Source organism: Eumetopias jubatus, unplaced genomic scaffold, assembly GCF_037043125.1.
Source record: "Eumetopias jubatus isolate StellerSeaLion01/CBP00866 unplaced genomic scaffold, mEumJub1_p1.0 scaffold_15, whole genome shotgun sequence".
NCBI lineage: Eukaryota > Metazoa > Chordata > Mammalia > Carnivora > Otariidae > Eumetopias > Eumetopias jubatus.
Genome location: NW_028274821.1, coordinates 94,344,316 through 94,365,946, shown reverse-complemented (window position 1 = coordinate 94,365,946; position 21,631 = coordinate 94,344,316). Strand labels below are relative to the sequence as shown.

General features: G+C 65.2%; 3 protein-coding genes across 5 annotated transcripts; all 3 read left to right on the top strand.

Moving 5' to 3' along the window:
* The first annotated feature begins 517 nt into the window (after positions 1-517).
* On the top strand, positions 518-5,437 carry ENTPD2 (ectonucleoside triphosphate diphosphohydrolase 2). The gene is made up of 9 exons (XM_028094639.1): positions 518-634; positions 1,936-2,053; positions 2,565-2,715; positions 2,881-3,040; positions 3,120-3,347; positions 3,823-4,077; positions 4,160-4,279; positions 5,014-5,148; positions 5,234-5,437. The coding sequence occupies exons 1-9, from the start codon at positions 518-520 to the stop codon at positions 5,435-5,437; spliced, it is 1,488 nt and encodes a 495-aa protein (XP_027950440.1).
* A 2,000-nt stretch (positions 5,438-7,437) lies between these two features.
* Positions 7,438-13,116, top strand: NPDC1 (neural proliferation, differentiation and control 1). Of its 3 annotated transcripts, none has more exons than XM_028094645.2 (9): positions 7,438-7,700; positions 10,386-10,532; positions 11,624-11,761; positions 11,851-12,021; positions 12,109-12,175; positions 12,252-12,336; positions 12,415-12,494; positions 12,684-12,780; positions 12,901-13,116. In XM_028094645.2, exons 1-9 carry the CDS (start codon positions 7,589-7,591, stop codon positions 12,967-12,969), a joined length of 966 nt encoding a protein of 321 aa, XP_027950446.1. In that variant the 5' UTR covers positions 7,438-7,588; the 3' UTR covers positions 12,970-13,116. The 3 variants fall into 3 exon arrangements, with proteins under 3 accessions (XP_027950446.1, XP_027950443.1, XP_027950445.1); XM_028094642.2 differs by having other exon boundaries at positions 11,848-12,033; XM_028094644.2 differs by having other exon boundaries at positions 11,848-12,021; positions 12,901-13,087.
* A 4,392-nt stretch (positions 13,117-17,508) lies between these two features.
* FUT7 (fucosyltransferase 7) lies at positions 17,509-20,293 on the top strand. The gene is made up of 3 exons (XM_028094641.2): positions 17,509-17,813; positions 18,441-18,581; positions 18,674-20,293. Exons 2-3 carry the CDS (start codon positions 18,569-18,571, stop codon positions 19,687-19,689), a joined length of 1,029 nt encoding a protein of 342 aa, XP_027950442.1. The 5' UTR covers positions 17,509-17,813; positions 18,441-18,568; the 3' UTR covers positions 19,690-20,293.
* The last annotated feature ends 1,338 nt before the right edge of the window (positions 20,294-21,631 follow it).

Sequence of the window (21,631 nt, the reverse complement as noted above, 5' to 3'; positions counted from 1 at the left end):
GGGGTGTCTCCTTCTTTCAGGACCAGGCGAGGGAAAAGCCAGCCACTCCAGCCACCGGACCCTCTGCTCAAGGCTGCCTAGGAACCCGCCCAGCCCACCCTTCTGCCTACGAGCCCAGCGACTCCCCCGGAGAGGGCTGAGAGATTCCTAGGTCCCGCCGGTGTAATCGGCGAGTGCCCACAGGCCGACCCTGGGTAGCCAGTACTAGGGGCCTGGGGGACCCGTCAGAGGGCATGAGTCTCTGGGACTGGGCGGACCGGAAGGCGGAGGGTGGGCGCTGGGAGGGGCTGGTCCGGGTGATTCAGCGGCAACTTCTCTCACCTGCGCCAGCGGGCCGGGGCGGTCGGTGGGCGGTCGGCCAGCCGTGGGCGGTCCTGGCCCGCCAGTGGGCGTGGCCAGCCGCGGACCTTGCCCGTTCGCGCCCCGCCCCGGGCGCCTACCCGCCGGGCCCCGGGCCCCCGGCCTCCCGCTCCCCGCCGCCCCGTGGACAACGCCTCGCCCGCCCGCTCGCCCGCCTATGGCTGGGAAGGTTCTGTCGCTGCTGCCGCCGTTGCTGCTGGCCGTGGCAGGCCTCGCGGGGCTCCTGCTGCTATACGTCCCCACCCGCGACGTCCGGGAGCTGCCCGCCCTCAAGGTGCGCGCTCGGGCAGCCGGCGCAGTCCGCGGAGTAGCGGACCCGGCTGGGAGGCTCGGACCTGAGCAGGGCCAGGCTGCGCCCGCGTGGCAGCCCCGGACCGCCAACCCGCGCTGCGCTGCGCTCCCGGCCCGGCGGGGTGGAGGCCTGGGAACTCCCGCGCGTCGCGTCCGCCGCGGAGCCTGTCGCGGGCGCGGCCGGGCAGCTGTCTCTCCGCTCAGGACGGAGCAGCCGTCCGCCCTGGACGCCGCAGGCTGCGGCTGGACCCTTGGCCCCCAGCCCCGTACGGCTCCCCGGAACGCATCTGCTCCAGGTTCAGCCACAGGCGCTGGAGGCTAGGGATCCCTCCTCACCTACCCGGAGGCCCTGACAGTGCGCGGTGGGGGGGGGAGGGGGACTGCCCTCGAGGGGCGCCTGGCAGGGTCCTAAAGGAGTTGGGGTGGACTAGGCCAGATCTCCCACCAGTCTTCAGGAGTCCCCCCGACTCCCTTGACCCTTTATTGGACTTGTGCGAAGGGGGGTTGGTGTGAGCATGTGGGTGCTCCAAGCCCCAGGGGCCCAGGATGGGAGGTAACGGGAGTGGGTGGTCTGTAGCCAAGGGCTATGACTAGGTGGGGCTGGGGCTGGGGTGGCCGATTAGGATTAGCGTGCTGATGCTGCCCTTCCCAGGTTGGGGAAGGGGACAGGGGTGGCCCCTTTCTGGGCTCAAGAGGGCATGTTCTCCAGTGGGGTTCTCACTGTGGGAATCCTGGCCCTTGGGAAATGGCCCTTGCAATTGCAAGGAAGGCCCATGCAGCCCCTCTCAGCTGGGCAGGACCCAGCTGTCTATCACTTGAGGCTCAGGGAGGGGGTGTTTTCAGGCATGCTTCCAGAGCCTGAGATTGGGCTGAGATTGGGGACGTGGGGGCAGAGAAGAGGAAGAAAGAGTGGGTGGAGGGGGTTCCTGCAGCTGGGTTTCTGTTTTGGAACCTGCGGACCTCGTGTCCCCAGGGCAAGGGTCAAGGGTGGTCCCAGGACTCCTCTGACCCCGACAGATTCCCTCAGCTTGCCCTTGCCACGAAGATTCCTGCAGTCAGAAGAGAAGAGGCTCCAGGCCATCTACCCCTGGCTGCCCCCATTCTCTCCCCAACCAAGCTGTGTCTCTGTGGTTGTCCCTGGTGCCCGAGCCCCAGGACTTCATTCTGGAGGTTCCAACCTTGCCACAGGGTGGGGTAGGGTAGAGAGCTGGCAGAGCCAAAGGGCATGGCCTCAGGCCCCACCCCCACCTCCACGGCTGACCCCACCCTCACCCCCCTTCCCAGTATGGCATTGTCCTGGACGCTGGCTCTTCCCACACATCCATGTTTATCTACAAGTGGCCCGCAGACAAGGAGAATGACACGGGCATCGTGGGCCAGCACAGCTCCTGTGACGTGCGCGGTAAGGTCCCCTGAGTGCTAGGCACCCCTGGTCGGGACACCCATTCATTGTAGGGCCTCAGGGGCCCTCTCTGGCCTGAGCCTCCAGAGTCTTGATGCCTCCTTTGCTTGATGCGGCTGGAGCCTGCTCCAGGAAGGAACTGCTGGAGGCTCCAAAAGAGAGGCTAGGGGCAGTTCATTCTAGAAAGTAAGCCCCAGGTGGTGACTGGGAGGTTGGGCCTTGCCTGGCCCAAGACTGGCACACCCAGGCAAGCCCCTGAGGAGGCAAGGCCAGATTGACAATGCCTAGTGCTTTATCCTGGCACCTGTGTGCACACCCCTGGGCAGGCAGCAGCCTGAGAGACTGGGTGACCCCCAGGCAGGTGGGCCCCTTTGTCTCTGAGGGCTGGAGCTGGGAAGGTGTGTCTAAGCTGCCACCTGGTTTGAGAGCCCAAGGTCCCCAATCCTGCTGGCCCATGGCTCACCTAGGGGCTGCCTGTCAGGCTTGGGCCCATTTCCCTGTCTCCCTCTAGGAGGGGGCATCTCCAGCTATGCAGACAACCCTTCCAGGGCTGGCCAGAGTCTTGTTGAATGCTTGGACCAGGCACTTCAGGACGTGCCCAAAGAGAGACACATGGGCACACCCCTCTACCTGGGAGCCACAGCAGGCATGCGCCTGCTCAAGTGAGTGTGCCCGCCCCCTGACCACCCTCATCTGCACAACAGCCTCAGCACAGGGTGGGCCCCCACACACCCTCAGCCATGGCCCTGGGCAGACATGGTGCACCCCAGCAGCAGGATCTTAGCTACCTGGGGAAGATGCCCCTCAGAGTCCTCCCTGTGTTACAGCCTGACCAGTCCAGAGGCCTCGGCCAATGTGCTTGCGGCTGTGACCCAGACGCTGACCCAGTATCCCTTTGATTTCCGTGGTGCCCACATCCTCTCGGGCCAGGACGAGGGGGTGTTTGGTTGGGTGACCGCCAACTACCTGCTGGAGAACTTCATCAAGGTGGGCCTGATGGCCAGCCCAGTGAGCCAGGGGGTGTGGGACCCACCCACTGGCTGACCCCAACCTCCACTCCCCACAGTATGGCTGGGTGGGCCGGTGGTTCCGGCCAAGGAAGGGGACGCTGGGGGCCATGGACCTGGGGGGCGCCTCCACTCAGATCACCTTCGAGACGGCCAGCCCAGCTGAGGATCCAGCCAATGAGGTCCAGCTTCGGCTCTATGGCCAGCACTACCGGGTCTACACACACAGCTTCCTCTGCTATGGCCGTGACCAGGTCCTCCGGAGGCTGCTGGCTGGTGCACTGCAGGTGCCCCACGACCCCCAGCCCACCAGCACTACTGTGCCCTCCTGGAAGGAGGGGGGGTGAGAAGAGATGGGAGCCAAGGGTCCAGAGCAGAGCCTGGACTGAGGGGGGCTGCTCTAGGCAGCAGAAGCCAAAGCTGGGCTTTAATCAGCGGGCAGGACAGATGCAGAGGGATCTCTCATGCGCAAAAGCCAAGTGGTGGGGGTGGGTCTGGTGAGTGCCTGGCTGGAGAGAAAGGAGGGCCAGGGCCGGGTCTCCAAAGGCCTGGAGTGCCTGGCCAGGGGGGTAGGTTTTCTCCAGCAGACAGTGGGGAGCCATGGATTGCTCTTGAGCACGAAAGCAATGTTGCCCAAGTGGGACTTACGGGAGATTCATCAGGCGGGTCCTCTGGGGAGGGCCTCTGAAGGCCCTGGGCTGGGGGCAGGGGCCAGTGCCTGGCGTAGGGGTGATGCCTGTTGCACCCTTGCATTCCCCCCAGACCCATGGCTTCCATCCTTGCTGGCCAAGGGGCTATTCCACCCAAGTGCTGCTTCAGGATGTGTATGAGTCTCCATGCACTGCGGCCCAGCGGCCCCAGGCCTTCAACAACAGCACCAGGGTCAGCTTGTCCGGGACTAGCAACCCTGCCCTCTGCCGTAGCCTCATCATGGGACTCTTCAATTTCTCCTCCTGCCGCTTCTCCCGATGTTCCTTCAATGGCATCTTCCAGCCCCCTGTGGCTGGGAACTTCATTGTGAGTCCAGGGGATGGGGGTGGGGGCCGGTGCCCTGTAGCTTGTGGGGTCTGCTCTCGGTACGACTGTACCCGCATTGCAGGCCTTCTCTGCCTTCTTCTACACCATGAACTTCCTGCGGACGGTGATGGGGCTGCCTGTGGCAACCTTGCAGCAGCTGGAGGCAGCTGTGGTCACGGTCTGCAACCAGACATGGAGTGAGGTGAGGCCTCCTCCCCGCTCCCCCAGGGCTGCTCAAGAAGGCCTGGCCAGCCGGCATCAGGCCCCCCCTGACCAAGACCTGGAGGACAGAGGGAACAGCAAGGCACATGGAGTGAAGTGGGGTGGGGAACGGTTGTAGCAGGTAGGACTGGCAGAGCTTGGGGTAGGGGAGCCAGGCTTCAAAGACAACTTCCAGGTTTCTGGGTTCCGCCACTCATCAGACACGTGCCAAGTAAAGGAAGTGGTGTTTTCATAGGTGGAGCGTGGGATGCCTGCCAAACCTCGGGAGAAACACAGTGTCTCCAGGCTCTGGTGGTGACAGAGGCCCCATCCTGTCTTCTCTGTGTCTAGTCTCAGGCAGACATGGGGGGGAGGGTGGCAAAAGGCTAGCCCAAGGTCCGATATGAAGGCCTGGTGCTTCTCCTGGGTCCCTGACCTCGCACTAAGGTTGCTGCCAGCCTGCTGCTCCCTGGGTGGCCGTCCCTGCTGGCCCCTCGAGGTCCACCTCCAAAGCAGGGGTAGCCCACTGCCATCCGGAAGTCACACTGTTGGTCCTGGAGGGAACCGTCCTGCCTGGGGGTGGTGGCCCCTTTGGCAGCTGATGCATCTCTGGCCCCTCATTGCCCGTGGGTGTGCGTTGGGGTGGAGGGGTACAGCACACCGCCGGCCACCCCTCCTCGTGGGCCAAGACCTCCAGGTGGCCGCCGGCCCAACAGTCTCTCCTGTGCGTCGCAGCTACAGTCTCGGGCCCCGGGGGAGCGGGCCCGCCTGCCCGACTACTGCGCGGGGGCTATGTTCGTGCAGCAGCTGCTGAGCCGCGGCTACGGCTTCCACGAGCGCGCCTTCGGAGGGGTGACCTTCCAGAAAAAGGTGGGAGCCGGCGGTCCGGGGGCGCGGAGGGGCGGGGCCTCCCCGGGCTGCGCGGGGGGGCTGAGGCCGAGCCCCTCGCCCGCAGGCCGGGGACACCGCGGTCGGGTGGGCGCTCGGCTACATGCTGAACCTGACCAACCTGATCCCCGCCGAGCCGCCGGCGCTGCGCAAGGGCACAGACTTCGGCGCCTGGGTCGTCCTTGTCCTGCTCTGCGCCGCCATGCTTCTGGCCGCGTTCGTTCTGCTGCTGCGCCAGGCGCGCTCGGCCAGGTCGTCGGGCGCCATCTAGGGGCGAGCTGGGGACAGCTGCCCCCGCCGCGTCTCCCAGCGCCCCCCCCCCCCGCCCCGCCCCGCCCCGCACCGCTGCCCGGACCGAGACGCGGACGCTGGCGCGCACGCCCACGGGGGGCCGAGCTGCGCGAAGGGAACCGAGTCCAGGCCCTGCCTGCCGGCTCCAACATCCTCCAGCCTCCAGGGTCTCCCGGCCCTCCTCTTCCTGGGGGTGGGGGATTCAGACACCCCGCAGCCCTCAGCCCGTTCAGGGCTGGGTGTGTAGGGAGCGGAGTTAGGGCCCTCGGAGCACCCCCACCCTCCGGAGTCTGGGTCTGTATGAGGGGGAGCGTCAGAGCCCACAGCGCCTACTTGTAAAAATTTTGTAATAAAAACTTCTTTCTAGACCACTGGAGAGAATGTTCCTAGGGTGGGGCCTCCTTGCAGCTGCCCGCCCTCCCTCCGCACAGCTGTGTTGGCCAGGAAGACCCACGGCCAGTCCCAGGGCTGGCCCCAGGCTCTTCCTACTTCCTTCCTCCCTGGGCACAGAACAGAGCGGTGAAGATCCTGCTCCCCTGCTCCAGGGCTGGGCCTGGAGTGGCTGTGGGATGGCGGCCCAAGAGAAAGTCCCCGAGCCCCCTGAGTCTTATCTGGCCAGCAGGGCCCCTGCAGCACCTCCAGATCTGCAGCAGTGACCCAAGCAAGACTGGAGGCTGGGCCCTGGCCTAGAATTGGCCTGGGGGTGAGGGTGGGGAGCGTGCAGGTGGTAGAAGGGGGAGGTAGTGGGCAAGGCAGCTGCCTAGAGCACTCAGTGCTGGAAGGGATGGGGGACGGGGGGGGGGGACTCTTGACGGGAAGTGGTGCTTGGGGGGTGTTGAGATGAGGGCCAGGAGGGATGCAGGGCCCCAGTGCTCAGAGAGAAGCACCTGGTGAGGAGCCTGGCTATAAAGCCCAGGTGCCGTCACACTGGGACACAGCTCCCCTCCTGCCTGGGTGCCGTCTTCTGCATCCCCAGGAGGTTCCAACCTTGCCACGGGGTGGGGTAGGGTAGAGAGCTGGTGGGCGCCCCCACCTGCTCCTGCAGCCTCGGCCTGTAAGCACTGTTTTGTCCAGCGTGGGAAGGTGTGGTTTGGGCTGTGTCTCCCTGCCCCCCAACCTTTCTAGAAAGTGAGCGCAGACACTATTTCTGTCTGGTCAGTGGCCTGAGGGGAGAACGGCGGTGCATGTCCTGCTCGCACACCCCCACCTTCTGCAGGGTTTCGGGGTTTCGAGCCATTCACAACCCTGGGGGCAGCCAGCCCTCTCTTTGGAGTTGAGGCACAGAGGGCTGAGGAGAAGCATGGGGTGGGGGGCTCGCCCTTGTTCTCTCAGTGAGGTGAGTCAGAGGGAGGTTTCCCAGGTGGGATGGGTGGGCGTGCTCTCTGGGGGCAACAGGTGCAGAGTGAGGGGGTGCATCCATAGCTGCTTGTTGTCCTGAGGCCTCAGGGACCTAGGGACCGTGGACAGCTCCCAGCTGTCCCTCATCAGCCGCTCCAGGTCACTCTTGCCCCCTGGTGGCCTCACTGAGAGCAGCCATAGCCGTCATCGGCACCGGCCTCCTTCTGGGCGTGTGCTTGCTTTTATCGTGGGTCTCTGAGGGCCCAGGTGCGTCTTTGGACGCACCTTTCCCTCTGTGTGCGCCTGGTGTCCCGGCGTTCCTGGGGCTCGCGCCTCCAGGCCCCAGGCAAGTCCCCTGCTCCAGCGGGGTGGAGGTTGGGGGTTGGGTGGGAACCCGAGGGAAAAGTGTATCCCGGGGAAGCCCACCCCAGGCCAAGCCGGGTATGTAGAGAACAGAGAAGGTCCCCGGCAGCAGACGCCACAGGAGTCGAGGCACCCCGAGGCCTGGAGTGAGGAGGTGGAATCAGAACCCGAGGAAGGGGGAGGGGGCGCAACCTGGAGGCGCCGTCCCGCCCCCTCAGGTGGAGCGCGCAGGCGCACTCCCCAAGAGCCGCTCGCCCGCCGCGCCTCGATCCCGGATCCTTTGCCGCAGCGTCAGCGCCGCCGCCGCCTCCTTTCCTTCTCCGCCTCCGCCCCCCCTTCCTCCTCCGCCGCCTCCCCGACGCGGCGTCCGCAAGCCGCGCCGAGCCCCGGGCCGCGCGGTGCCATGCTGCCCCGGCGGCGGCGCTGAAGGATGGCGACACCCGTCCCTCCGCCCTCGCCGCGACACCTGCGGCTGCTGCGGCTGCTGCTCTCCGGCCTCGTCCTCGGCGCGGCCCTGCGCGGTGCCTCCGCCGGCCGCCCGGGTGAGCGAGTGCGGCCAGCGCAGGCCGCGGGGCGCCCCGGGGCCCGGGATCGCCGGGCGGCGCGGCGCCGTCACCCTCCCCGCAGCCGCCGCCCTCGCCCGGGCCGCAGGACCCGCCTCGCCCGGGATGGGGTAAACAGGCCAGGCCCGGAGGGCGCGGCGCCCCGGCCACCGAAGGGCTCTGCCGGATGGGGCTTCTCCTGGGTTCCTGGCGGCGAACCTGAAGTTCACGCGCGTCTTGTCTTTGTCTCTGGATCCGTGGGCTTGCTGCGTGTCTGTGTCTGTGTCTGTGTCTGAGGAGGGTTCTCTACGGGTGCGCCCGCCGCTGGGAATTTGTCCTGTGCGCGTCTCTGTGTGTGCGCTTCTTGGGCTCCGCGGGTGCGGGCCTGGCCCTGGGTGCCTGCCGGCCATGCTTGCTCGTGTCTGTCCTGGGGTCGGGGTCGCAGTGCTGGTCTGCCTGTGCCCATGCCTCGGGTGGTGGTGGGCTCGAACCTTGCTTTGCAGCTGTGGGGGAGTCTGAATTGTCCCAGGCTTAGGGGCTTGTTGTGGCTTCAGTGGAGGCAGGAGGCGCTGCCCTTGAGGGCCCTCTTATGCGCCAGGGGCAGAGCTTGAGGAGCCCAGGGTCCTGGGAGACCTGCCCTGCTTCCCAGTTGGGCACCGAGGCTCCAGGCACGAAGGTCTGCAGGAACCCAGGATCCAAAACGCACCCCCACCCCAGGGCTGGACTGGGGGACTATGCTCAGACATTCATTCACTGCTGGCAGCAACATAGGAGAGGTGCTGTTCTTAGCCCATTTTACAGATGAGAAAACTGAGGTACAAAGAAGTTAAGTGACTGGTACGTGGCACAGCTGGGATGCCAACCTGGGCCTTGTGGTTCTGTGTGTGTGGCCTCAAGAAGCCACACCAGGGCAGGCCTCTTCCTGGACACAGCACCCCTGGACAGGAGGCCGGAGCATGGCTGACCAAGGAAAATGGAGGCTGCCTGCAGAGAACCTGGCTCTGGGACATGCAGGGTGGGGCCTCCTGAGGAAATGGAGAGTAACCTCTGTGCTGAGTCCCTGGGGTGGACAGGTGCCATCCCAGCTGCTCATTAGTATTATGAACTCTCCCAGATGCCAGGTGTGGTGCCAGCCACTCTCCAGCTGCCACTGTTCCTGGGATCTCTTCCTGCACCCCGAGGCTGGAGTGGGGACTTCCCCAGGATTAGCCAGGCAGCCGCCCTGTCTTTCTAGGCTGGGGGACTGGGAGTGTAGGGAGGCCTCTGGAACCCAGACCCTGGAACCAACTTGGTGCTTCAGGCCTCTACCCTTGGCCTGCGCACTCTGGGTTCTCAGCACCTGCAGCAGGGACTGCCTGACTCCCCAGGCACCCCAGCTGGTAGTTGGGGTCCAGACTGATGAGCTGGCCCATGCCCCAGGCCAGCTCTCTGATACTGGTACCTGTTGACCCAGGTAGTACAGCATGGGGGTCCCCTGGATGGGAGTCGGCCTGCCTGCTGCAAGGGCTGCTGGACCTTCCTGCCTACAGACAGGAGGCTGGGAGTATCAGGTTACCAAGGAAACCAAGTCAGGCCAGCCAAGGTCTGGAGAAGGACAGAGCCAGCACTCCCTGATCCCCCACGTACCTTGGGCCCCAATGGCCCTCCTGCAGTGTAGGGTGTGGGCTAGGTGGAGAGGAATAGTCCTGGTCCTCCAGAGACACCCCATCCCAGCCTCCCCAACCAGGATTGACAGTCCTGCTGGGTATCTTCCTGGGTCCTCTGGCCCTGCTGCCCTATAACTGGGGCCAGTGTCCCAGGCCTCAGGGCATTCCCTAGTTTTGAGGCAACTCACCTTCTGTATCCCAGAAGGGAAACTGAGACATAGAGGGCTACTGCTTTCCATCCCCCAGCATCAGGATGGGACCCATTGGCCATCTATACAGGACACCAGAGTTTGGGCCCAAAGTCAGGGACTGGGCCTGGCCCAAAGTCCCAGGGACTCCCCAGTCCCTGGCAGCATGACTTCGGGAGTGACCCTGGCCTGGCTTTTGTATCTCAAGCGAGTGAGACTTGCTGACCCCATTCCAGGACTCCCCAGCTCAGCAGCTTCTCTGTGCTCTGGAGACAAGCCAGAGATCAGACACCGGGGGGAGTGACTGTCTTCCCTTGTTCTGTTCCATCTTCTAGCTCTGCTGTAGGGCTGTGGGATGTGACAGGATGGGACTTGCAGGGCCGCGCTGACGTGGTGGGAGAGGTGGGTGGCCAGTATCTTATGCTGCCCCCAAGGCAGAGAGAGACCTGGGCCCCACCTCCTAGGGCTCCCAGCCTGGATGGAGGGTCCAGGGCTTGCTCGGGGCCTGTTGAGACGGGAGGCAAGACCTACAGGGCTGCACGGCCCTGGCCAGGAGAGCTGGTGCTACCCAGACAGTCAGGGACAGCTTCCGCACAGGGCTGGCTCAGGCCTGGAAAGTGGACTCTGGGGAGTGGGCGGGGCAGGGGAGTTCCGATAAGTGTTGGGACAGCTTGTCTTCCTGGTCCTGATCTCTGGCTGTTGGGAGGAAGGGCCTGCCCAGAACAATGGTCGGAGCCAGGCCAGACTGGGTCAGCTCTGTGGGGGAGGGGTGGCCAGGGCAGTACCGCCTCTGTGCCGGCGCTGGGCCGAGCTGGGCGGTGATCCGGCTCTGCCTTCTGCTTCCTTCCTAGATGCAGCTGCCTGTCCTGGGAGCCTGGATTGCGCCCTGAAGAGGAGGGCGCGGTGCCCCCCAGGCGCGCATGTCTGTGGGCCCTGCCTTCAGCCCTTCCAGGAAGACCAGCAAGGGCTCTGTGTGCCTAGGACGCGCCGGCCTGTGGGTACGGGAGAGAAGAATGTGCTTCCCCCCCCCACCTCTGCCCTGATATATTTGCCACTCAGCCTCAGCTCCTGGGTCCGCTGAGCTTCATTGGTGTGCCGGAAACTTTTATGTCTCCGAGTGGCCTGGTGACCTTTCCAGATAGCACCAGCCCAAGAGCCTGGCAGTGGGCTGAGGTGTGGGGCAGTTAGCCCCTACCAGGGCAAGGGGTGTCCAGTGTGAAATGCTGGGGTGATCCCAGGAGAGAAAGAGTCAGAGTTCCTATCCCCTGCCCCCCCGCCCGCCCGGGCTGCCTGGGCCCCCTGCCCCATGTGCCCTCTTTCTCCATGGCTCACTCATCCGGTGCAATCCGTGTGCCTCACCCGGCAATCTGAGCCCAGAATGTCTGGACAGCCAGCCAGATGTTGAACGGCCTCAGGTGTGATGGGGCATTACAGAGGAATGCTGGGGGTGCTGAAGTCTGCTGGGGCAGGAGGACCTTCCCGGAGGAGAAACACATTCCTGGCAGTGAGGGGGGCCACAGAAGGAGATGTGCAGGCCTGCTTTAGAAGGCGGCAGGTGCTCTGCTCTTTCCCTGCCGTGTGGAGTGTCTAATTGGAGCCTCTGTCTGGACTGTGGGGCCCGTGGCAGGGACAAGGGGGAGGCCAGCCACCAGCCCCGTCCCAACAGCTGCCCTCAGTTCCTACTGATGAACTGGTGGGGGTGGGGGGGACAGAATGGGGCCTCTCCCCTCTTCTTAAGGAGTCACTGCCTGTCTTGGTAGAAAAGGGGTGAGTGATGCATGGGTAACAGGTAGGGTGAGGGGCACCCCTTCCCTTCTCCTCCTGGCCTTTGCGCATTCCCCTGACACCTCCACTCCCTTGCCCCCGCCCCCATTTCCTGGGAAAGCTGCTGCTCACATGGACTGCCTTCAGCTGTCACCAAGGCAACTCAGGATGGCCAGGGATTGCAGGCCTGGAGGGAGAAGGAGGCCTGGGCCAGGGGCATCTGGCTCCTGGATGGACCTCACCTCCTCTGGAGGGCCAGCTGCAGCTGGTGTTGCCAGGGCGGGGCTGGGGGCCTCTCCACCTGATGGCCCCTCACCCTCTCCAGGGGAGAGCCTGCCTAGGCCCCGACTGGAAGATGAGATTGACTTGCTGGCCCAGGAGCTGGCCCGGCAGGAACCACCACGGCACTCCACGCTCACTGCCCAGCCCCAGCCTGAAGCCCAACAGAGGCAGCTGGAGCTCGGTGAGACCCAGCCCATCCCCCGGGGCCTCCCCACCACTTTTGACCCCCCGCTGGTCCTAGTGTTCTAAACTGCCTTCTCTCTGCAGCAGCCACCCTGGGGCTCTCAGAGCGCCGCCAGGGCCCCGACCTGGGCCCCCCCTCCACTCGGGGAGCCCCTGCACCCACGCCCCACACCTCCTTGGGCTCCCCTGTGTCGTCTGTGCCGGTACACGTGGCCCCCTTGGAGCCCCGGGGCGGGCGTGGTGACGGACTCGCCCTCGGTAGGTCTGCAGGTCTGTCGGTCTCTCGGTGGGCAGGAGGCAGGGTCCCGCCCCGAAAGCCGCCCTCACCGCACCCCCTCCCCGCAGTGCTCGTCGTGGCGTGCTCGGTAGCCGGCGCGGCCGCCCTCGCCGTGGCGGCTCTCTGCTGGTGCAGGTGAGCGCGGGGCGGGCCAGGCGGACGGGGGACGGCGGGCGGCGACTCCGCGGGTCTCAGGCTCCACTCCCCGCAGGCTGCAGAGAGACGCCCGCCTGACCCAGAAGGCCGACTACGCGGCGCCGCAGGCGCCCGGCTCCCCTGCAACGCCCGGGATCTCGGTGCGTGGCCCCGCCCCGGCCCCGCCCCCCCGGCCCTCGCCACCGCGGCCTGACCCCCCCTGCCGTCTCCCCGCGCAGCCCGGCGACCAGAGGCTAGCGCACAGCGCCGAGATGTACCACTACCAGCACCAGAGGCAGCAGATGCGGTGCCTGGAGCGGTGAGAGGCCCCCACCCAGTCCGCCCACTGCCACACTGGCCACCCCACCCCGGGCACCGCGCCCCGTGCTCGGCCCGCCCACCCACCGCCCGGGGCTCTGGGCCGAGGTGCGCCGAGTCCCCGCTTGCAGGCTGGGCCACGGGCACCTGGAGGGTGTGGGAGGACCTAGCGATCCCGCCCCCTACTCAGGCATAAAGAGCCGCCCAAGGAGCTGGAGTCGTTGTCCTCAGACGAGGAGAACGAAGACGGTGATTTCACGGTGTACGAGTGCCCGGGCTTAGCCCCGGTGAGTCCCGCGGCAGGAGCCCCAGGCCGGGCGGCGGGGAGGGGGCGGCGGTGGGGGCGAGCGGGGTGGGGACTCCCCCGTGCGCCCCCACCGCCGCCGGCCTGACCCCGGCCTTCACAGACCGGAGAGATGGAGGTCCGGAACCCGCTGTTCGACCACTCCTCGCTGTCCGCGCCCTTGCCGCAGTGACCTGAAGGCTGCCGCTCCCTTCTCCCGGACTCTGCATGGCCCACGGGGGGGGGGGGAGGGGAGGGGCAGGGCTCAGCGTTTCCCATTAAAGAGACCGTGTTCTGACAGTGGGCGTGCTTGTGGCTGGGCCAGGGCACGGGGTGGGGGTGGGGCGGGGGCGGGAACCCCTTCTTGAGGAGACTCAACCCCCTCTACCAGGGACCTTCTCTTCTTGCACTTGTCCTCTTGAGTCTGAACCCCCAAGTGGGGGGGTAGGGAGAACCCTGAGACCAGGCATGGCTGAGGAATCCTGGAAGCAAAACCAATTAAAATACATTTCAAACCCATTATCTTGGTGTACTGGAGACTGACCTCCATCCCACCCTTTGGGGCCATGGTGGGTGGAGCCTGTAGTGGAGGCCTGGGGCTTCCTCCTACACTCCCAGGGATGGTGGGCGTGGGGTGCATCTCTGGGCCCCCCACCCCCGCCTCTGCTCTGGAAGTTCTTCTCACCCCCTGCTGGGGGAGAGGGGCTTTATTTTTCTACCACCACAAGAGCACCCCTGCTCTTTTCCTCCCGTAAACCTCACCCCTACTGAAACTTCTGTCTCAAGGAGGGGAGGGGAGCAGTGAAGTATAGGGCCAGGCTGGTCTGGAGTTGGTACCACTCTCCAAAAGGTCCCATTCCATGTATGCTGAAAAGAGCAGGGGTGTGAAGGCAGTGGGCACCCAACATCCATTTCCGCTCCTGTCCATCGGGGCCGGAAGCGGGGGGAACAGGATGCAGGCCCTGAGTGTGGGTTTGTGACGCGAACCAGAGGCCCCTGGGCCCCTGCAGCCTCTGTGGGGCAGAGGGATCCGAGGGACGCAGGCTCCACACAGGCTTGTAGACCAGGGTGGGCTGGGTGAGGGGAGAGGGCAGTGGGGACCCTGAATGTCAGGATTTGTGTCGTGGCTCACCCCAGCCACTGACCAGGAGCGAGGAGGCCCTTCAGAGCAGGGAGCTGCACTGTTTGGTCCACGGTGCAGAGGCTGGATGGGGAGAGGGGTTTCTGGGGCCCAGGGAGCAGCAGGGCCTGCTGCGGATGCCTGCCCCACTGAGGCTGGGGAGGGGAAAGGGTCAGATGCAGAAGCCCCTGGTGGTTCCTGGGGGTTGGGGGTCCAGAGAATACTGAACCTCGGGCCCCCGGATAGATGGGGGCAGCCCTGAGAGGAGAAAACAAGATCCATTTGGGACAGATGGATTCCTGAGGAGAGACCGGCGGGCTGGGCTGGGGGAAATGGGTTTGCCCCTGCTTGGGTCGAGTGGCTTGTCCTAAAACAGTTCATTTCTAGGACCAGGGCCCATTCAGACTGGGAAGTCCCTCCCCTCCACCCCAACTCCTGGGCTGTGGCCTTAGGCTGGCCCTCAGCTGGGAGCCTCAGTTTCCCTTCTGTGCACTGGTGTGGGGGATGGCAGGAGGCATGGGAGCCGGGAGCCTGTGCGAGGCGAGGGCAGGCTGGCGAGGATCACCTGTCCACTGTCACTTAATCTGTGCCATCAGGGAAGGTAGCCACGGAGGAAATGGGGCGTGGAGCAGTCCCAGCCCCACTCAAGAAGGCTCAGGCAGTCTGGCTTGCAGGCTGGCGCCCACATAGAGGTTCCCCTTGATATCTTGGGTCAGGCCCAGAGTCAAGACACTTGTCTTTTGCACTTCCTGTGGGCCTGACCTGGGCGAAGAGCGGGCATCTGGTCTTTTCTAGCGCCTCAGAGGTTCCCAACCTGTCCCCGGGGCCCTCGCTGGCTGCCTAGTCCCTGGGGCCCCAGGCAGGAGGGCCCCCTTCTGGAGCAGCTGCAGTGAAGCAGGACGGGCATGTCTGGGCCAGAGAAGGGAGGGCAGGGGCTGGGCTCCTCCAGGCAGTGGGGTCTCCCTCAGCTGGCTTACCTGGCACAGGGCCCTAAGCAGCTCAGCAGCCCACTCCCCACCTGCTTCCTGTGGCTTCCATCGGCCTCAGGCTAGCTCAGACAGAGCCAGTCCCTGCTTTTCTCTAAACTTCTACAGCCACAACCAGAGTGCTGTGGGCTGCCCTGAGGCAGGGGCCTAGGGTCCAGGGAAGGCCTCTCTCCACAGGAACCCCTGGAGACCCCAGTCCTGGGCAAGGGGACCATTACCTTTCTCCGCACCACCTGTAAGCTCAGAGCCCCCTGCTGCCGTTCCCGCCGCCGTCCCAGAGCCCTGGCCCAAGAGCGACCTTCTTGGTACAAGAGGCTGATCTCGTCTCTGCCCTTGGAGCCCGCCCATGCTTCAGCCCCTTAGCCAACCTCCCCTGGCTTGGCATCCTGTCTGAGCATAGAGGACAAAGGGTGACATTCCCACAGCCCAGCATAGACCCTAGGGGACACTCATCTGTTTGGAGTTTGTGAGACCCTGGGGGTCAGACCACACTGGGCACAGAATGTGGGGTGCTGTGGGCCCTTAGCCACGACCCTACGAGGTGGGAACCTTTCCATCTGCAGACTCCGGGAGGTGGTGCTCTCCTCCTGCAGGTCAGACACACTTCCTTGTCAGCCTGCGTCGCTCGCTGGGCTGGTCCTGGATCCCCAGTCCCCCAGTGACACCCCCACGCCAGGTGCGCTGCCCACCAGAGCACGTGTTGTGCAGAATGGAAAGAGCCAAGCCAAACTCAGGTTCAGGGCACAGAGCTCCTGCGGCCGTTCACTGCCGGATAAAGAAGTGAACATGCCCCCTGGCCTGGGCAGGAAGGGAAGGGGCGGGAGAGCAGGCACTGCACAGCTGGCCGGCAGCGGTGTCCCCTGCTGCTTCAGGCAGCCGCCCACCCCACCACTCGCAGCAGCTGGCTCCCCGCACAGCCCTCACGCTACACCCCCAACCTGGGAGCTCATCGGCCACCTGCCCCGCCCTGCACCCACCTTCCCGAGGCGTCCCCTGAACCCTGGGCTCGGCTTGTCCTTGACAGGCAAGTGCGCGGGCTCCCTCTGCAGGAGCCACATGGCTTTGGGGCTCGGCCGCCAGGGGGCCTGCTGGGCACACCTATGGACTCTGCCTCGCTCAAGCTCACCCTTCGGGTGGGCGGGCAGCTGGGCTCTGGCCCTCTCTCCCCGAGGCACCCCCAGGCTGGGGCTAAGGCCAGGTGCCCCCCCCCCCACCGCCCTAGGTGCTGTTGTCCACAAGCAGGAGGCGGTCAGCAGGCCAGGGGCCTGGCCTTCATCTGGTTTGAGGTTCCTTCAGCAGGTGCCCCCCAGGAGGCTGGCCCCGCAGCAGCCCTGAGGGCTCGGCTGTGCTCCTGCTTCCGAGATGCTCACGGGCTGTGGAGCTGGAGTCGGTGCCCACCTGCGTCCCCGTGAGTCACAGGGCCTGGTGTGCGATGGGAGGTTGAGGGCCCTCTTTCCCTTTGACTCACGTTGTCTCATCTTCTTCGCTTTCCTCTGAGAGCCTCTCACTCTGACCTGTTTCTGGGCCAAATCTCGGGGCCCCATTTCCCAGCCAGCACGTTCCCACGACCGGGCCCCTGTGGTTGCCAACCTGAGCTGGGAGGCGTTTGACAGGGGGCGGGGGGTAGCAGAGCCAGGGCAGAGGAGTGGGAGGCTGCTTCGAATCCACCCAGGAAGGGAGCAGTCTGTGGGTATGGGTGAGGCCTGTGGCAGGGGCCCCGGCCAGCCTGGCCCTGCAAACAGGAAGGGCAGGGGCGCTGGCAGCCAGATATGGGATCAGCTCCTTCCCATACACTTCACCACCTGCAGGGTGCCCACCCCACGGAGAGGTGGGCTGAAGTAAGGCTGGAAGCCAGGGCGTGGCTCCCCTGTGGTCCCCCTGCCAGGGAAGAGATGCCAGGGAGGGGCCAAAGGCCTAGTGCCACCGTGGTCACCTCCCTAATCTTTGGGCCGCTGAAAGGGTGAGGGCTGGCCACAGCCTCCAGCTCCGGTCAGGCCCCAGTGCCCCCTAGCTGGGAGTCAGGCCTGGCGGCTGCAACCACAACAACCCACCAGATGGTTTCTACCAGATCCTATGGCCTCTCTTCCCTCCTCGGATATTACACAGAGCTCCACGGTGCAGCTCGGAGGTTTTGTAGGGGCTGGGGAGCCTCAGAGATGCGCCGCTCCTCCTCTTCTGCCTGGCCCCTGTATCCTCGGGGGTGCAATGCCAGCCGCCCAGCTCCACCCTAATGGCAGTCTGGTCCTCACTGAGGGGCAGGAGCTGGGGGAGGCCAGCAGCCCCAGGCGCCCAAGGGTGAAGCAGGGGGGGACCACAGGGTGGTGGAAGGCCCCAAGGATGGCGAGGGGCAGGTAACCCAGGCCGTGGTTCCTGTTTGCTCCTCCTTCCACGACCCCCATTCCCCAGACTTCAAGAATGTGAGCGGCCCGAGGCCTCTGGATGCTGAGTGTGAGAGCCAGTCCTTACCCTGCCAACTCCAGGACTGAGAAGGGTCCAGCCTGGGGGAAGGAAGCTGACGGCACCAGCTCAGCTGAGTGGGGAGCAGGCCAGAGCTCGGGGAAGTCTGATCATGCTGACTTACTGTATCTGCAGCTCAGAGGAACTGGAGCAGAAGGGGAAGGAACTTGACCTCCAGGCCTGGGCCCCCAGGGCCAGTCAGAGGGGAGGGGAGGACAAAGGAGACCTCTGGACTTCTGCCTTCTTTCTGCGGGAGCAGGCACCAGCTCCCTACCTGCCAGGGTCAGGGACACGACGACTCCTTCCCTTCCAGGCTGGAAAGCCCCCTCTCTGTCCCCACCCCCACCCTGGGCCTGGAGGAGGAGGCCTGGAGTCCCTGGCGGCAGGCCTCTGCCCACATCCCCGCTCCTCAGGAGCAGGAGCTCTTTCCAGGCTGGCCAGGACCCTGGGACTTCTGTGGACACGTGTCCTTGGGTGAGGAAAGAAAGCACCGTGGGCCCTGCAGCCCACCCTGGGACTGAGACACCCCCCCCCCACTGGGGACCTGGGTTCTGGACACGGTGTCCTAGAGGTGGCAGGGGTGAGGTGGGGGTGGGGTAGCCCACTTAGGAGGCAAGGGAGAAACCTCAGCCTCCTGGCAGAGAGCTGAGCACAACACATCTGCAGTCTGAAGGTCTGGGAGCGGCACGAGCAGCCGTTGAGCAGGGGAAGTGGGTGATGCCACCACAGGAGGGGCACTGCTGGCCTGGGGCTCCGCGCCGCCGCCTCTGGGGAAAGTGCGCCCTGCCTTCCAGGCCTGGTGGCCGGCAGCGACTGGGTCCCTATGTCCAGGGGCCACCTCCGCCTGGGACGGCGTGTCCTCGACTTGCCTGCCCAGCTGGTCATCCCCAGGCCTCTCGGAGCCCGGCAGGGGTGGGGGGGGCATGATACTGGGCTGGGGATGGTGCCCCTCCTACCCCAGCAGCCAGAGGATTAGAGTGGGAGGTGGGGTGAGGATGGTGGCTGATGCCAAAGGTCGCCTCCAGGGCGGGGGGGGGGGGGGGGCAGGGGCGGGGCAGGGGCAGGAAGATCGCTTGCGGTCTCTCATCTCGTCTTGGGCAGATGAAAGGGCAGTGCTTCCAGGTCGTGCTGAGCGTGGGGTTCAGCTGTGATTGCAGGCACCTCTGCCTAGTGGCTGTTGTGATTTGAGATCCTCCGGTGTCCCGGGCGGCTGATTCTGGGCGCTGCGGATGAATAATACTGGTGAGTGTCTGGTCTTCGGGGAGACACGGGCTGGGAGGATGGGCCCGAGGGCAATCCTGGGAAGACCGCGTCTCTTTCTATGTCCTGTGTAGGGTGCGGCCCCTCCTGGAGGCTTCGGGCCTTGGGGGCCCTGGCTGGAGCCACCCTGCTTCCCGCCCTGTGGCTCCTGTGGCTAGTCCGGGCGGCACCTGTGCCAGGCCCTGCGCCCCCACCCACGCTCACCATCCTCATCTGGCACTGGCCCTTCACGGACCAGCCCCCAGAGCTGCCCAGAAACACCTGCATCAGCTACGGGGTGGCCCACTGCCACCTGAGTACCAACCACAGCCTGCTGGCCATCGCGGACGCTGTGGTCTTCCACCACCGTGAGCTGCAGACCCAGCGGGCCCGCTTGCCCCTGGCCCAGCGGCCACGGGGGCAGCCCTGGGTGTGGGCCTCCATGGAGTCACCCAGCCACACCCACGGCCTTGGGCGCCTCGGCGGCATCTTTAACTGGGTGCTGAGCTACCGCCGAGACTCCGATATCTTCGTGCCCTACGGCCGTCTGGAGCCTCACAAGGGGCCCGCACCGCCACTGCCGGCCAAGAAGGGGGTGGCAGCCTGGGTGGTCAGCAACTTCCAGGAGCGGCAGCGGCGCGTGCACCTGTACCGGCAGCTGGTGCCTCATCTGCAGGTGGATGTGTTCGGCCGTGCCAACAGGAAGCCGCTGTGTGCCAACTGCTTGCTGCCTACCGTGGCCCAGTACCTCTTCTACTTGTCTTTTGAGAACTCACAGCACCGAGACTACATCACCGAGAAGTTCTGGCGCAACGCGCTGGCAGCAGGGACCGTTCCTGTGGTCCTGGGGCCCCCGAGGGCCATGTACGAGGCCTTTGCACCCGCCGATGCCTTCGTGCACGTGGACGACTTCGGCACAGCCCAAGAGCTGGCCTCTTTCCTGGTTGGCATGAACGAGAGCCGCTATCAGCGCTACTTTGCCTGGCGAGACCGGCTCCGCGTGCGGCTGTTTGGGGACTGGAGGGAGCGCTTCTGTGCCATCTGCACCCAGTACCCCCGCCTGCCTCGAGACCAGGTCTACCAGGACCTCAAGGGCTGGTTCCAAGCTTGAGCTCTGGCCAGAGGAGGAGGCAGAGGAGGGTGGCTGGGTGCCGGTGGTATGGGTGGAAAGCTGGGTGTTGAAATCAAACCACCGGGCATCCGGCCCCCACAGGCCACCATCTGGTTAGTGCAGAGGCTGGGGTTGGAGACTGGAAAGCAAGGGTCGGGGGGAGTGGGCTGGTCTGGGCAGGCTGCCTCAAGAAGGAGGCTGGTGCGCATTGGAGCAGAGGCATTCGGGGGTGAAGGTGAGAGCGGGGAGTCAGTGGGGGTGCATGTTGCTAGATGATCAAAGATACAGGCCCCCAAGGACCTCCGAGGACCTCCCTCCCCAGCTTGATAAAATCCCAGGGGGATCCTCTGTCCCAGACACGGGCTGGGAGAGGCCAGAGGCAGGGCCCTCCTGCAGTCTGTAGGGGAAAGTACTGGGCCCCCAGACCTCCTCTGTCACCGAGGTCCCTCGGCTTGGGCCGTGCAGGTACATCACCCACACCCTCCACCGTGCTGGAGCCAGGCCCTGCGGACACCATGACAAACAAGCCAGGTTGTTGGCCTTGTTGCTGCCTGCGGTAGGCTCTGGGAGGGGCAGTGGTCAATAAAGAAAGGGAGGACAAGAAGGGCACGCGCTGAGTCTTGGCCCATCTGCCCTCCCCCTGCCGCTTCATCCCCCTGCCACACAGGCCTCCTTGTCCTGATGGGATCCCGCCGGCTCCTCCTCAAGGCCTCTGCGCTCCCCGTGCTTGAGAGACCCTCCCCCACACTGCAGGGCCTGCCATCTTCCTTCGGCCCCTGCCAAATGAACGGCACGGCACTGGGGAGCCTTCCTTGACCCCCAAAAGGCCGAGATGGGTGAAGAGTAGGGGGTGCCAAGGTCTGAAACCCGGCTGGGGGTGTCAAAGGCGCCTTGTCTTGAAGGCCCTGGGAGGGTGTCTGGCGTGTGGCAGGATCTGCTCCGTGGTGTAGGGCTCGCTCTGCCCGGTGGCTGGTGACCACACGGGCGGCAGGGGGTCCCGAGCATGCTGCTGCAGCCAGGCGAGCCCCTGTGAGAGGTGAAGCTGGTGCTGCAGATCGGGGCCCCAACAGGCTGCTCCACAGGGGCAGAGATCAGAATTTGTCCCTGCCCCAGATGGGGGTGGGTGGCAGGTGGAGGCCGGAAGCTGCCCTCCCCCTTGACCATGGCTTGTGTGAAAGCCCTGCCAGTGACTTCCTGCCCCGCCCTAGCCCCACGTGCTGACCAGGGAGAAGGATGTGGGATTGTAAAGAAGGAGTGGGGAAGGGGCAGGTAGCTGTGGTCCCCCAGGCCTGTGATTCATTTAGGGGAGCCTCTATGTGCACCCCCTATGTGCACGTCCCCCCCACTGGACATCAGATGACCTGCCTCTCCCATTGGCAAGTGGGGAGACTGACGTTGGGGAGGGGCCCTCAGAGCCACCCACCAGGGTTCCCTGCCCTCTGCATTCCCCTGCTGGCCACCCGGGGACACTGCAGCCTTGCTCCCCCAGCCACCAAACAGCCTCTGCAGAATTCACTCCACTCCAAATTCCATCTGCAGGGGCCTGACTGGCTCTTGGATGTGGGGAGAGAAATGAGCCACTCACGGAAGGGCAGCCTCAGTCTCCCCAAGCACCCTGTCTACCCCACCTGCAGGGAACCGCTTCCCTGGGCCAGAGCCCGGCCAGGCCCATCTTGCCACTTGGTCACCAAGTGGTTCATTCCCAAGGGACGCAGGGAATTTTCACAGCGGTGGGACAGGCCCCCTGCAGCCCCCCCTCACAAGCGCCCACTCCTCCCTTAAGTGGCGTGGGTCAGGAAGCACCTGCTTGGGCCGGAACGCTGATTCTTGAAGACTGGAGGGCAGACACTGCCCGCCCTGCACAGGTGGGATCTCCAGCCAGGACTGAGCTGTCCCCTCCCCACGTGCGGGCGGCTACCCCCTTCCAGCCGGGCAGTGACCC

Coding starts and splice junctions, on each gene's coding strand:
- ENTPD2 (XM_028094639.1), top strand. CDS start 518: ATGGCTGGGAAGGTTCTGTCGCTGCTGCCGCCGTTGCTGCTGGCCGTG. Junction 635..1,935: donor GGGAGCTGCCCGCCCTCAAG/GTGCGCGCTCGG, acceptor CCCCCTTCCCAG/TATGGCATTGTCCTGGACGC. Junction 3,041..3,119: donor TGCTGGAGAACTTCATCAAG/GTGGGCCTGATG, acceptor CACTCCCCACAG/TATGGCTGGGTGGGCCGGTG.
- NPDC1 (XM_028094642.2), top strand. CDS start 7,589: ATGGCGACACCCGTCCCTCCGCCCTCGCCGCGACACCTGCGGCTGCTG. Junction 10,533..11,623: donor TAGGACGCGCCGGCCTGTGG/GTACGGGAGAGA, acceptor CACCCTCTCCAG/GGGAGAGCCTGCCTAGGCCC. Junction 12,781..12,900: donor AGTGCCCGGGCTTAGCCCCG/GTGAGTCCCGCG, acceptor CGGCCTTCACAG/ACCGGAGAGATGGAGGTCCG.